Source organism: Theobroma cacao, chromosome 7 (assembly GCF_053813885.1).
Source record: "Theobroma cacao isolate CCN51 chromosome 7, ASM5381388v1, whole genome shotgun sequence".
Lineage (NCBI taxonomy): Eukaryota > Viridiplantae > Streptophyta > Magnoliopsida > Malvales > Malvaceae > Theobroma > Theobroma cacao.
Genome location: NC_142645.1, coordinates 10753543 through 10769281, shown reverse-complemented (window position 1 = coordinate 10769281; position 15739 = coordinate 10753543). Strand labels below are relative to the sequence as shown.

Genomic DNA, 15739 nt, shown 5'->3' with positions numbered 1-15739 from the left:
ATTGAAAAAATGTATATTTCATTATTAATATTAATATTGTAAGTATTAATCATGAAGATTAAAAATGCCTTTCTATGTTCTAACCTAAACCATGTCATTTCTAATTTGTCATACTTTAATGGAGCATAATATGAATGATTTAAATCCTTAAACATTTTCTAAATTAATTTTGATTTATGAATATGGAAAACAAAAAATTTAATATAATGGTTGATATCCCATTTTTGTTTTTGGATTAATATCTTCAATTTGTTCTTTGATTGATGTGCCCTTCATATGACTCATGTCTCATTTCTATTATAAGAGGTTGAACATGTGATTTTTGGGTCGTATTAATTTAACAAAAAAATTGACTCTTATACACATGTTAATTTTTGGATACATAGAACTTAACTTAATGAGGATGTAACATGAAATTATTTGTCAAAACCTAAACATTTCTATGATTTATTGATTAAGTTTTTTTTTGGAACTTGCAAATAAAACAAATTTTCTTGGGAAAAAAAAAATCAATGCAAGCATCAATTTAGTCATTGATAGTATGTTATGAATTAAATTTGGTCAATGATAGTATGTTATGAATTATATAAAAACTTAAACATGAATAAAAATTTTTATTTTTATGATCTTAATTAATAAAATACAAAAATAATAGTTACTTAAGAGTTTAAAAAGGAATAATAATATAAAATCCAAATTTATTTCTAAATTTTAACTTTATATTTCTTTACATAAAGATATTAAAAAAATGTATATTTCATTATCCAAAAATCAGGTTCAATTTTCTCTAATTCATGTTGTAAGTATTAATGTAAAAAATATTTAATAAAGAAAATTAATTGAATAACTAAAATTCAGGTTCAATTTTCTCTAATTCATGTTGTAAGTATTAATGTAAAAAATATTTAATAAAGAAAATAAACTAAATAACTAAAAATCAAGTTCAATATTCTCTAATTCATGTTGTAATAATAGACATGAGACAAGAATCAATTTTCTCTAAATAAGCTAGACTGTTGGAGGCTGGAGCACAACCGAGAGATCGGGACAGGGAAGACCATCTTTCATTGTTCAGTCATTAGTGTTCACAATTCACATACACAAAAACGAAAATCACAACAAGAGCCCCACAAATCACAAAACCCATGAAAATACAAAAATTTGAAGCTGTCAACTACTCAATTCTTCAACATTGAATATATCTTGAGGCTTGAACAAAAGGAAGATGACAGCAAGTCAGCAACTGCAAGAGACGATCGGCGATTGGTGAGGAGGATGGCAACGATAGCAAGGGGTCGGCGACAGCAATTGATGAGGACCAAGGAAGAAGCCAAAAAGGTTTTTAGGGTTTTAAAAGGGAAAAAAAAAAAAAAGGACTGATTTGATGAGTGAATACAAAAATCGAGGAAGGGAAAAAAAGTTAAAAGAAGACAAAAAGAGCTTAAATAGGTTAAAAATGAAATTTCACCCCTCCCCCTCAGTTTTTCTATTGGCTCGGGTGGGGAGGAAGTGTGATGGGCAACCGAACCGTGAAGCACTCAAAACTGACGATTAAAACCGACCTTCGAAACCAACACCAAATAACCGAGCCGACTGTGACCACCGACATCGGTTCCAAATGATTGCACTATTGCAACCGACCGGTGCTCTCTGCTATCCTTATGAGATATTATCCGCCTTTGATCCGTTGGACACACGATTTTATCCCAAAGAAAAGCGTCTCACAAATTAAAACTACTGTGAACCCTTACCTGCTTACCTTTACTTCTTACACTTCTTGCATCCATCATTTGATCTCATTTGCTCTTACATTTCATTCCTCAAATACCCAAGCTGGAACTCTCCATTCTCAAATAGTTAGGTTTCAACTTTGAATAGTTTAATCCTACTTAGCATTTTAGTTCAATAACATAAGAAATAGTTTTTACAAAGATAATTCATTATTTAAAAATTATATACTTCATAAAAAGGCTCAGATCCTCCGATTTTATACAGTGATTTGCTATTACTCGTTATTAATATTGCACATGATACACCAAAGCCACTAAAGCTAATATTATTTCAGTTTTCTCAATCCCAAGTGTCTCATCTCTGCTTTGCAACTGCAAGCTTAGTACTGTTTCCTACTTGGGTTTCAGTTTCAGGGAAGCACTGCAAAATAACCATAGTTAAGATGAAGTCCGTGAAAATAATTGTATATAACATTAGATGCAACCTGGTATTATAAGAAAAAGCTTACCTATTGATACAGTAACGCTTTCCTGTAGGTCGAGGTCCATCATCAAAGACATGGCCAAGATGAGCATCGCAAGTAGCACAAAGAACTTCTTGACGAGGCATAAAAATCATTGACAGATCTAATTTAGACTTCACATTGTTTCCTATAGGCTGATAATATGATGGCCAGCCAGTTCCACTATCAAATTTAGTCGATGATCTGGAGGACAGGATCATGGTTGCTAAGGGTTTCAAATATTGTAAAATTGAATTGATTTTGATCCTCACAAACTCCTAACAAAACCAGAGGACTTACTCAAAAAGAGGCGTGTCACAACATATGCAATGATAAGTTCCAGGGGTTTTTGTGTTCCAGTATTCCCTGCCCATAGAAAAAACGAAAACAGAACAAATTAGGAGTAGAAGGGGGGATGATTATATCAATAGCTGTCAGTTCGGTACAGATAAGGACAAAAAACAATCATGTGATGCCCGCCAAGTATTTTAGCACCTTCAGTCTAAATGATTCCCATGTCTGGTACTAAGTGTGTATAATGCAGGCTCATTAGAATGTGACTTGGCAGGATTTAAGGCCATCCAGACATTGCATCTACCATCCCAGCAGCTTTTTGAGCGATAACAAAAGAGATAAGATATAATGACCCATACACCAATAATCAATTAGCAACATGATCTTTAAAACTGAAAAAAGAAAGACGTGGCTAGATGCACAAATGGAATAAGAGAATTGCCAAAAGCACTAACAAGCCTTTCTGTTGACTACATAAGAGCTAGTCATCCTTGTTAGCTACAAAAATACACAAATGATGTTGGGTGGTATGTCTGCAGCATGCAATAGATTCGGAGCTCAAGCAGATATTTTACTGCCTGAATTGATCAATCACATGAAATAAGTGTTCCAATCCAGGCGGGTTACCAGTCCAAATGGGTTTCACATGCCATCCAAATGCTTATATGTAGTGTTTAGTAAGATGGTGCTCTGCACTGTTCTGTAGCTAACAAACCAGCCTATCTGTTTAGCAAATCGATTAATACATCAGTTATTCAACCAAACTGCACAAGGGTTTTAAAGTTTAGATGCCAAATTGAACAATATTGAGTTCAGATGCCACATACAATGACCATATGTTCAAGGTCATTTACATCTCTATTTATAACAAACCCCCTTGTAGATCTTCACTACCATCTATACTATATGTTCTATTTATATGTAGTCAAACTTCCTCAATTGCTTTCCAAAAGTATGAAGCATTATTGACACAGAAACAGCTTAATAACCAAGTCAGCTCAACTACATACAATTTAAACTTCACATTGAGAAGAAGTGAAATTTGGAAACAAACTCTCTAGGCACCAATTAATTTGCACCACAAGTAGGAAAAATGCTCATGTGCGTGTCTTTCCACAATTTACTAGTGTTCACCACCCACTTTGTAGGGAGAGAAGAACATCATTAAAAGATTTAAGTCATTCATCAAAAAATTATATAGGACACCTGCATAGGTGGGACAACTAAATAAAATGTTTAGAAGACCAAGAAACAGCTGTCAATAGATTAGTACTAAGAGGAAACCTCAGAAGCTCAGAAAAGAAAATATGCAAAGACCATAATCTGTCAGATTAGCAAAAATTTTTTAGAAATTGTTCAGACCATTATGTTACAAAGAAAAAAGCTTTTTCAGAAGTTGAACCTGGAAAAGCAGTGCTGATTCTATCCATAGAACATACCCAGTGAAAGCTCTCTCTGTCCCTTTTTGTCGAGTAATGTAAAATTGTTCCGGTGTAAGCATCTTCTTCCATTCTTCATCACTTACAGAAACATAGTCAACTGCACTGGGCTCTGCACAGGACAGACAATCAACATCTAATAGCCCTAACCCAATTCAGATTTTTAGTAATAAAAGAAAAATTACAATGCAGGGTTGACAAGAAACAAATAAGAACATCCATTCATCCAAATAAGTCCCAGAAAAGGTGATTTAAAATTATATCAGTTGTTCAAAGTAGAAACAGAAGAGAGATAAGACAGCAAGTAGGATTTTATGTACAAAGCTGATGACAACATATATAAACTTTACCAAATACTGTGTCTTGAAAAATGGTGGAGTTTGAAAAACTAACTTATGCTCTAACAATCTCTGCTTTACTGTGTATCATAATAAGTCAGATAGGTGGGCCTAGGCCTCAAGTTCCACAAAATCCAAGAAGGAAAAAATGATGCTTTGATAAACCTCAAAATTTTAGTACTATTAGAAAAAAAAAAAAAACAACAGCTCTACCACCTCGGTTTCAGGATGAACCGTAATAGGTCTATTGGAGCAGGCCGAGGCCTAAAGTTCAACTTAAACCAAGGAAAAGAAGATGCTTTGTTAAATTTTTCCTTGTAAGAAATTATGAAATTCAATTACTATTATGCATTACAGTTATTCATACAGTTCACAAATTCAAAAGTATTATCAAATAACAAAAGTAGTATAAAAACAATAACAACTGAATATGATATAGACCACAATAAGCAAGACCAGTTCTTATAGCTTTTCCTATAGAAAAATTTCTCAATGTGTTAAAACCGCTCCTTTTTATCATGAAGTCCATTGAAATTCCATGTCCCTCAGCATATGTCTATTTAGTTTCTTCTTTTGATCTCTTGAATTTAGTCCTACGAAAGAAGGTCAGCTCATATGGCAGAAAAAGTTTATTTTAGCTTAAAACCTAGGATGAGTATGCCCAAAACAGGCAATCCTAATCTTTTCGAGCTTAAGTTTTCTTCATTCAATAAATCTAACCAATCTAAATCAATCTTCCAGTAAACAAAAATTACATTGCAAGAAGACAGTACATTAAGAATTCTTTTCATTCCTGAACAGCTTTGACAATACCAGGTTCTTTATATTCCAACCCAACAAGTGCGTACTGGAGGGCATGACCAAGATCACATCAACCAAAATACTGAAATGTGTTTATCTACAGCACTGTAACCGAAGATGAGATCAATATCACTTCTTATGGGAGGCTCCGAGACAAATAAAACATTGTGCCCAGGCATAAAATTGTTCAGTTCAAGTTGATATTGAACCAGCATACATCTGCTCTGTGGTTAGCACTTCAACACAAATTACAAATCCTATACAGATTGATCCAAATTTTGCCGAGCTCAACCTGTCTTCTCTCAAAAGCTGTAAAACCACAGAATATTTCTTTTTTAACAGTGTTTGATACAATATTGTGGAAAGAATGTCTTTAAATAGGAAGTTTTAAGAGGTATGTTTTGACTTGGCAACACAAAGTTGACTGATTATGTTCTCAATGCAAAAGCAATGCTAGTATCAGGATCTCAGAGGACCATGTTTGCCCTGCTGTTTACCAAATATGGCTAGATGACATTAGCAAAATCTTCTTCATTTCTGTTCCTTTCTACACATGTCATAATTAGCTAAGTGGACGCACTCCACTGTTCTTGCTTAACCCCATTGTATCAAAAGACTAGCAAAGAGGTGTAACACACTCCCACATCTGTACCATTACCTGATACGTATCACATTCCTGGTAATAATAATCCAGCCTCTTCCTGTCACGGCGAAGATTGTTTCAAGGAAAAGAAGCACACACTTTGAACTTCACTGTTCTGCTTTCTCACTACTATATCTTTCCAGCTAAACAACAAAAAAACATTCCCGATTCCCAAGACCTCCCGAGGCATCAACCCCCACACTCCCCTTAGTACTAAAAGCAATACACTGCACAGCCGGAACCAAAGATGATCAACAGATGCAGCCACACCTAATGCTCATTTATGGAACATGCACACCAAGCAAAGGTGATAGAAATCCTTGACATCAGCCAGGGATACTTCGAATTAAAAATTATCAGTGATACATAATTTTTCACCTATAGATGGAAGGCAGACTCGACCAAAAGAAGCATATCGTTATAGAACTCATAGAGGAATGAACTTAATCTAACTTACTATCTCACAAGAATCAATTCAAAAAATTTACGATCATATCCAAATAAAAGAAAATACCTCTAACGTTGTCGGGTCTCTGAGAAGAAGCAAAAGAACCCATTGATCGAACTGAGAAGGAAACTTGTCTGAGTTTCTTAAGGACACCAAAAGCCTCGTATTTGACCCTGAAACTGAATTGGGTTTGCCAAGGAATATATGTTCCTATGCTTAAACTGTTTATGGCCATACTGCTGAACAACTCATAACACAAATTCTCAAACAGTCAAATTGTTGACGTTCCCCATTTTTATATTAAATAATGATGACATAAACAAATTATATTTGGAATCTGAACCTTTCAACAAAGGAAGATGATGGATTTTTGTGGCTTGATTTTGAATGGGAAATGAGATTGCACCGAATGGTCGAAAGTTTTAGTCATAATCAGGACACGTGGCTGCCTGTGATGGAAGAGTTGCAAGAAGAGGTTCTGGACTCTCCACGTTCATAACTCGTCCAACTTAAAAGTGTACACGGGCCGGGTTATCCATTGGGCCAGCAGGCTTGGCTCAATTTCGATCGGCATTTATATGATTTTTTTATTTAAATATGGTCCGACCCAATTAGATTATTCTATTAATAATTAATATTTTTATTTAAGTTTATTTTAAAATTAAAATCGTTGTCTTATAATTTTAATAGTAAAAGATATATGGATGGACCATAAGGATCGAATTTATTTGTTAAGATAAATTTCACTTACACTCTTTATGATTTCAACTTTTTTCACATGATTATATATATTATACTATAAATTATAGATTATAGATTAAATATCTCAAAATTATAAATATATACACACACTACTATCAACGTTACGTGACTTAAATGATTGTTGTTTTCAAGTCAAAGTAACTCACAAATCCCTGCATTATAGTACTTTTTTTTTCAATTTAATTTCTCTACTTAGAATTAGTTAATGCAGTTCATGCACCCACATTATATACAATTAAGTCCTTTTACCTAACTCTATCTAAATTCACCGTTAGTGATGTTGATATGGTGCTAATCTGTTGGGCAAAATTTTTTTTTACCGCATCAGTTTCTCTATGCCACATCATAGGAATTAAATTATACAAAATTGCAAAATGAATAAATTAAATTGAACAAAACTCTATAATACATGGATTATATTAAACAAAACTTTATAATACATGGACTAAATTTAACAAAACTCTATAATATCAAGAGTAAATTGATTACTTTTACAATTTTACATCATTCATCATTCATATCTAGTAGGAAGTTATTGGTGAGAAGAACACTATTTGCATTGTGTTCACAATATTATTGCCTTACTTTTACCATTAAAACACTTATTTTGTTGCTTTTGTCACAGGAAATTGCATAACAGAAGCAAACCAGTAGATCGAATTCATCAATTGCTGATTTGCCAACACAAGGAAGCATAAAAAATGCCCGATGATCCATTGTGTGGTTATATCAGGATATTGTAGGTTGTTAATCTGTTGTTGTTTTGCTGTGTGGTTTGAATTGTTGCTACAATTTGGTCTTACACTTGTTTTTGTAACTAGCTAATGAAATGTTATTATTTTGACATCAAAATGTCAAGTGATCAATTGTTCTCTTCTTATTTTGTAACTGATCTAGAGAATAGGCAATGGTAGTAGTGTGAATACAGTAAAGATGCTGCAAAAATTTTGACTCAGCTCAATTCATCCAAGTAATTTTGGGGTATATGTATGTTTTGATCATAAGCATATACATGAAAATTATGGCTCAATATTTTTTTATATTGATCTAGAGGTGGATCATTGGTTCTTTCTATTAATAAATTCCTTTTGTAACTATACTTGATTTTTTTTTTTGTAATTAAGTAGTGTAATTAGTTCGTACACTTTTATAAAAATGGAAAGTTAATATAATAATGTCATTTTAGTATATACTTTTTCTTGAATTGCATAAATAGATCAATCAAATAAAAGATTTTCATACACTTTATATTTAAGTAAAAATTACATTTAATTATAATGTTTTAACATTTTCATACACTTCTTACTCTCGTTTTAGCTTATAGAACGACCAACATTCTCATATGTAATGCTAAACAAAAAAAAAATGTAAAAGTATTCAATTTAGTTTTTATATCATAGAAATTTATTTAATTTAATTCTTATATTATAAAATTTTATTTAATTTAATTCTTATATTATAAAATTTTATTTATTTTAATTCTTATATTTTATATAATTTGATTCCTATAATACGACACAAAGAAACTAACCTGAAAAAAAAAATTTCTTAATTTTTTGATCCAACCAGCATCACTAACATCGATTTGGACACTTGTATGAACTGTGGAGTCCCTTCCTAATCTTTGCGAGTCGCACGTGGTACAAGCTGTCGTCCAAGCAGAGCCAAAGTCCTTGTGTGTCTCTGTGATGGAATGGACTTCAATCCCGCTTTCACATTGAGAGCACCAAAGGAAAAAGAGAAAGTCTTTCAACTTTTATAGCAAACACTGAAAGATGAAAGGAGTCACATTTTCACCTTCAAACAACTACAGTTGCTACTCCAAAATCCAAACCGATCAAACACCCCGACCCATCAAAAGCTTAACCCAATTTCAATTCCCATTATTCAACAACAAAAACCAAAACCAATCAAGCAAAAACCAACCACTTCTCTCATTTTCCGTAAACTCAATCAAAAACACCCAGACCCCAATAACCCAACCGCCACCCTTAGTCGTAGTTGGCTCAGCCAATGCAGATATCTATGTGGAAATCGACAGATTACCCATAGAAGGAGAGACAATATCAGCCAAAAATGGCCAAACTCTTGCAGGGGGCAAAGGAGCCAACCAGGCGACGTGTGGAGCCAAACTTTCTTACCCGACATATTTTGTAGGACAAGTAGGCGATGATGCACATGGGAAATTGATAACTGAGGCATTGGGAAATGGTGGGGTCCATTTGGAGTATTTGAAGAGTTTGGGTGGTGGTGTGCCTACCGGTCATGCTGTGGTGATGTTGCAGTCTGATGGGCAGAATTCTATTATCATTGTTGGTGGTGCTAATATGAGTTGTTGGCCTGACAAATTGTCTGACCAGGATTTGGATGTGGTTAAGAAGGCTGGCATTGTTTTGCTTCAGAGGGAAATTCCTGATTCTGTCAATATTCAAGTTGCTATGGTTAGGAGCCTTTTCCTCATATCTGATGTGCTTATGTGTCTTTTCTTTTACTATGAACTTTTTTATAGTAAAATGATATTATTTATGGATGCCAAACAGAATTCATAAGTTAATGGACTTATAGAATGTGAACTTTGTTAACTAAATTAGAACCCCTATGAATGATATGAGAATTTGGAAAAAGAAAGACGTTTATAAGGCCTAGAGAGATACACTGTGTGTGTGTGTGTGTGTGCAATTTACCATTATGAGATTTTTATAATTTCTAAGGAACTATAGCAAGTTTCTGCAATTATAAAACTATACAAAGTTTCATCTTGTTAGCATCTTGATGTTTAGTTTTACATCATGTACTAGTTTATTGCAGTATCTATTTTTACCACTTAACATCCTACATTGTTATGGTAAAGTGGTAATATGTTCTTTCAAATATTAGGCCAAGGTTACTGTTTTCTGATGTTAAAGATGTGTTTATATCTGGTCAAAAGCAGTATTCAAATTGAGGTAATCATATACCACGGTGGTGCCAGTTTTGCTAAATTAAAATTTACAGTAACCTTTGTGCCCGTTTTCATTTAGCTTTATGCCTTAGGTTAAGTGCAACACTTTGAAGAATGTAGAAGTCATTTAATGATTCTTAACTTCAGGTTGCAAATTGATTACTCCGCATTAAATGGTCTCTATTTGCTACCCAGGACATTTCTAATGTATCAGAAGGACATAGAAATCACTAAAGACTTTCTGTTAGCAAGCCTCTGGGAGTGGATCTTATTAACTAGATATAAAACAAGAGTTTAGAAGTAGGACCTAATTTGTCTTGCAGTTTTAAGCTTGTTAAATACAATACTTGTAAGCTGTGTACTATTTATTTTTTTTCGTACTTAGTGCTTGTTTGGCTTGGCTTTTTTTCAGCTTATCTACGTCTTAAAAGCAAAAGTCAGGCCAAACATATATTTTGAAAAGCTCTTAAGTTTTTATTTTAAAGAATAAAATTTTGAAAAAAAGAGCTTCAAGAAAAGCTCTTGTGAGGAGCTTTTTCTTCTCTTCTTTTAAAAATGCAAGAGAATTTTTATTTTTGTTTCAAAAATATCCTTATCTGTTAAAATAATTACGATATTACCCTCTCGAAAAAAGAAATACCCTTTACGTTAATTTTAACCAAAATTATAACTTATAAAAAGAAATTTACTAAACAACTTTAGCTTAATTTTAAAAACTATTATTTTTCATAAGAGCTTCATAATAGCTTTTAAACTAGAAAAAAGCCAGGCCAAACAGGCTCTTAAAATCATTTTCTTAGAATCTGCATGATGAATTTGTGCAATGAGGATCTTCTACATTGTTCTCTCAGAGCTTGGAGTTCTTGTCTTTCCCTATGCCTTAGAGAGTGCTCTAGCTAAGCTTTGATGCTTGAATGTCTCAGTCATATTGAAAATGTTTTGAGGCATATAATTTTGATATGCCCGTCCACGTGGTTGCATGTAATAATGCAATAGAAGTAACTGTGAATAGATTTATAGATCCAAATTGCACTTAAAATGTTTACTTTGCATATTGAAATCTAAAGTTAGATAGCATAAGTATGGCTCCACCTTGACATATCTATTCTAGCCTGTCTGAGTGTCTTCAGGCTTAGAAGGTAGATTGTTTTCTTGGTAGACCTAGGAAGCCTTATTTTCAACCGAGCAATGAAGGCTCCCTTGTTGGCTGCTAGGCTTCAACTACTATATAGCATAGAGCTTACTCCACCTCAACATATCTGTTCTAGTTTATATGGGTTTCTTTGCAGCTTACTTTGAAAGTAGATTGTTTCGGATAGACCTAGGATGAATTCTTTTGTCTTTTTGCAATACAAGCAACAGTTAGGTTTACCTGCATAAATAGCCAGATCTCAAATAAATTGCTACTCATGAAATTTCTCCTATATTTGAACTTTTGGCAGCCATCAAAATGTTATAAGATTGTTGTCTGCTTGATGAACTTGATTCTGCCTCCTGGGCTACATTTTGACAAATTGTATTGGCTTGTGTAGGTGTGCACATGTGTGAACATCTTCATCAAAATGTTCATTAATGAAAAAAAAAAAAATTCCCTTGAGGGATGCTTTTGAACTAATTCAAGCTTTTCATAAGTTAACATCCATCTATTTATGATTGACTTATTCAATCCTTGAAGATGACTCGGGTACTCTAAAATAATAATGGAGAAAGGCTTCCCTGAAACCTAAAGGTGCTGAGTTTACAGTAGATTGATTACTTGTGCTAATAGCATTCCTTTTGACATCGTAGACTGTTTCCTTATGGTGAAGTCTTCCATATGACGAATATGGGCAACGTGATCTTTTAAGGCCTCAACCACAAGGTTGTAGAGAAGTAAGGAAATGTTGCTTCTAGAGGTGTTCTTTGAACACTTCTGTATCATCTTTTAGCTGCTCAGAACTAGAAGAAGAGGGTTTAAGAGAAACTAATACATAGTGAAGGGAAAAACAGACAAACTAACAAGGAAACTGATATTCAATGTGGCATTGGAAACAATATTACTTTCTCAGAACTTGTATGTCTCATCAGTTCAAGTTTAAATACGAGTCAAAATACAAACTGTAATTTAAACAATAAGTACTGAGATGGAGAGGAAACAATGGATTATGCAAACCACATAAGACAAGTTTGAGATCCCTTTGGAAAATCAGGGATGTTAGTATCTTATGTTTTAAGTTGTATGGGTGCTTTTTTATTTTAGTATGGTATTAAGGATGCATTTTTAGGTTCTTAATGGCAAAATGGTGGCCTGTATTAAATATCTAGTTGCTGGAATTCTGAGACAGCAACTTCAATAGTAGTCTTTATTTTTAGAGAAAAGACATTGGGGATTGTTGTGGTTATTAGGACATAGTTGAGTATTTGTGGACTAGGGTTCTCTCGTTAGAAGAGCAAAGTGATCTGGTTGCAAAAAGAAGTTGACCTCCATGCTACTTGTGCGGAGTATTCTCAATTCAAAGTAAAACAGATAATTCTTGTATTGTGACTGGTGCATTAATAGCGTGGTTAGATGAAGTTTATCCTCTGCAGAAGCCAAAAGCTAAGTCATGGGTTTTCCATGGACAGTGAAGTCCTTTTGGTCTAGTGGAAGGTGACCTTGGTAGTTGATAGGTGATTAGTTTAATAATTTCTCAGTTCAATTTTATCCAAGGGTACTCTACTATTCTTGCTTTGCTGAAAGGACTTTATTCTGCCAGTGTTTACTCTCCCTCTCTCTCTTGCTAGTTTATCTTTTATATTTTTTATCTTTTTATAATTTTTTTCCATAATTTTTCAGGCCGCAAGGAGTGCAGGTGTTACCGTAATTATGGATGCTGGTGGAATGGATGCACCATTGCCCCAAGAACTGTTGAATTTTGTTGATATCTTGAGCCCAAATGAATCTGAACTTGGTCGATTGACCGGATTGCCTACTGAAAGTTTTGAGCAGATTAGTCAAGCAGCTGCAAAATGTCACAAAATGGTGAGTTTGGCACACCTAAAAAAGCCCTCAGTATGGCATTTGTTTAACCCAGAATATATGTTGTGACCTGAAGTTCTTAAATAGGGTGTTAGACATCTTTTAGAAATATAACTTATAAATAATTGTTACAACCATTCAGAAGTGACAACAATTGTGATAATAGGGTAAAATTATTATGGGCTTATTTAATTGAAGGATTTATTTCCTGAGAGAGCAGTGTGCCATTCTGTGTCTGTAAACTATCCAAATAATAAAGCAATAAGTATATCATGTTACTGTGTTTCATTATTGCATGTGTAGTTATATCTCTGCTCTTCCATGGCAAATTCTGTCTTTATGTGTAATGCTCTATATAGTTCAGAGGAGCAATCCTTCTCGTAGACTAGTAGTACTTGAAACATGTGCTCTAGCATGCTGAACTCCCACACACATGCTAAAGAAATAGACATTGGACTAGGTTCTTTGAATTGGGATCTTATAATGTCTCATTGACAGGATGCACATTTGAAGCTCTCCATCAGTAGTGAAATCTTTTCATGTAGCAAGATATATAGGGGCCTGTTTTTTTTCTTCTTTGACCATATCTTTTATTAACTATAATAATTGGCCTTCTGTGGCAACAAGCTTTTTTTGGCAGTTATATGACTCTGTAGGCAGATGCCAAGAATTTTCTGAAAGTTAAATTGAATACCTTTCAGGGTGTTAAGCAAGTTCTTGTGAAACTTGGGGCCATGGGATCTGCTTTACTTGTAGAAGGTGAGGAGCCAATCAGACAGCCTATCATTCCAGCTGCAAAAGTTCTAGATACAACAGGAGCTGGTGATACTTTTACTGCATCTTTCGCAGTGGCCCTGGTAGAGGGGAAGTCCAAAGAGCAATGCTTGAGATTTGCTGGTATTCCTAGCAGTCTTCTCTCTCTCTCTCTCTCAGTTTCTTATACTCATTTAGTCATTGATTTCTAAAACATGACCTTGCTTTTATTAACTTTATGAGGATTTGGTCCTAAACATGGTACAATGGCATAATATAAATATATTGTGTATATTTAATTATTTATTTTTAATGCAACATATATCCTCACATATATTTTGATTTTTAACAATTTCGCAGCAGCAGCAGCCTCTCTTTGTGTTCAAGTGAAGGGAGCCATTCCTAGTATGCCTGACAGGAAATCTGTTTTGAAGCTTCTTCAGTCTGTATGAATTTATTCTTGTTTCCATGATGGTTGGGTGCTATGTTCCTCTATGCATATAAATAAAGCATCAGATTTCATTTTGGTTTACTGGATATCAGAGTTTTACAAATTAGATGTCAGAGAAAAGTATGAAATCTGTAAGAAAAAAGGCTGTGCCAGAGTCAAAATAAGGAGAAATGATTATGTTGCACACTATGTTGTTGGTAGTTTCATTTTCAAGCTTCTGCTTCCTAACTTCCAAGTAAAGCCTCTTACCTGAAGATGGAAACTGGTTCAAATATAATCTGGATTATCGGATGGAACTGAATAGACAGCCTGAGGTTTGTGCAATGTTAGCTTCTTTGATTGACTTCTACACATCTTTTTCACCAAGCCTTAGAGAACAGACAGAGAGAGCCTTGTTTCCCCTGTGGAAATGTTATGATCCGAATAAAAATAAATGACAGGAGTTGTAATAAAAATAAACTTAAATGGCAATTTTATACCAGACTTGACCTTTAGATAGCTCTATTTTCTAGTATATGCACGAGGATAAGATACAAGCTTTGCATTCAAAGGCCGGCACTGGTGAAAACAACTGACAAGAAAAGGATTACAAATCAAGCTTTTGATGGACAATTACAAGAGAGTAGAGACCACAACTGGCATTGGTCCCTATTTTTCCGTACGACGTGTTGATGAGGTTAAGAGTTTCAGCCACAGTATTCTGGTCCCTTCAACGCTCAGCGGTACCTAGATGTCTAGAATCAAAACCGCAGAGTCCCCGGCAGTGATGTGTGACCATATCCAGCACTTGTTAATTTGTACTTATCAGTACATCCCCTGCAGTAGAATTTTTAAATAATTCACAAACGGACTTAGAGTTGTCAATTTATCAAACGAGAACTAAAAAATTACTACAATAAGGTTGGAACCTATTGTTTTTATATAATTAGGGAACATCCATTTCAAAAGTACTAAGTTATATTTCTTCTAAGCTTTTAAATGCTATCAAAATCAAGTACAGAGTTTCATTGCTAAGCCATGCATGCAATTGGACGTAAAGATATTTTATTAAGAATTGTTCCCAAGTTTATGGTCCCCTGCGCCAAAAGTCATGTTTTGTGGTGTGGTGTGGCTGGCCTGGGTTCCTCAGCTCTTTCCTCGAAGGTATGGACAGGTCCGGTCCGGTCCCTTTCACACGGGCAAACCAATCTCTTACAATCTTTTGCAATTAATGCTACAAGTAGTTTGAATGTTCAATTTTTGATTGACAATTGACATTCCCTGTAAGGAATTTGTTTAGGAGGAGGCTGGCAGCAAACAGAGCATAAATTTGAGGTAAAAAAAAATGAACCATGAGAGAATAACTTAATTTAGTGTCAAATGAACTCAATTTACGTGCTTATGTAGGCTTATTTCATCATTTTATTACTAGCTAGGCTATGCAGAAGAAATCGAGATGTTATACACAGTGAGACATATGAACTCTTCAAAGAATGGCTGCCCCTTGAAACAGAAATCCCATTGTGATTGAGCGTCAATGTTTTTATAAAATGGCATATGCGACCACATGCCAACCGACCTAATGAAAGCTTCGTTTCCCTTATCTCAACTCTCTTAACTTTACCCCAACCCCTCCTACTATAAATTCAATGGCTCTAT

At 34.2% G+C, this 15739-nt stretch overlaps 2 protein-coding genes across 2 annotated transcripts; one reads left to right on the top strand and one right to left on the bottom strand.

Annotated features, from left to right (window-relative positions):
- Positions 1-1921: 1921 nt before the first annotated feature.
- MSRB1 (methionine sulfoxide reductase B 1) lies at positions 1922-6574 on the bottom strand. Its single transcript, XM_018125191.2, has 5 exons — positions 6263-6574; positions 3967-4078; positions 2534-2599; positions 2240-2437; positions 1922-2151 (listed from the first exon to the last, which is right to left on the bottom strand). Exons 1-5 carry the CDS (start codon positions 6429-6431, stop codon positions 2124-2126), a joined length of 573 nt encoding a protein of 190 aa, XP_017980680.2. The 5' UTR covers positions 6432-6574; the 3' UTR covers positions 1922-2123.
- A 2017-nt stretch (positions 6575-8591) lies between these two features.
- On the top strand, positions 8592-14182 carry LOC18594545 (pfkB-like carbohydrate kinase family protein). The gene is made up of 4 exons (XM_018124033.2): positions 8592-9399; positions 12715-12900; positions 13599-13794; positions 14011-14182. Exons 1-4 carry the CDS (start codon positions 8734-8736, stop codon positions 14100-14102), a joined length of 1140 nt encoding a protein of 379 aa, XP_017979522.2. The 5' UTR covers positions 8592-8733; the 3' UTR covers positions 14103-14182.
- The last annotated feature ends 1557 nt before the right edge of the window (positions 14183-15739 follow it).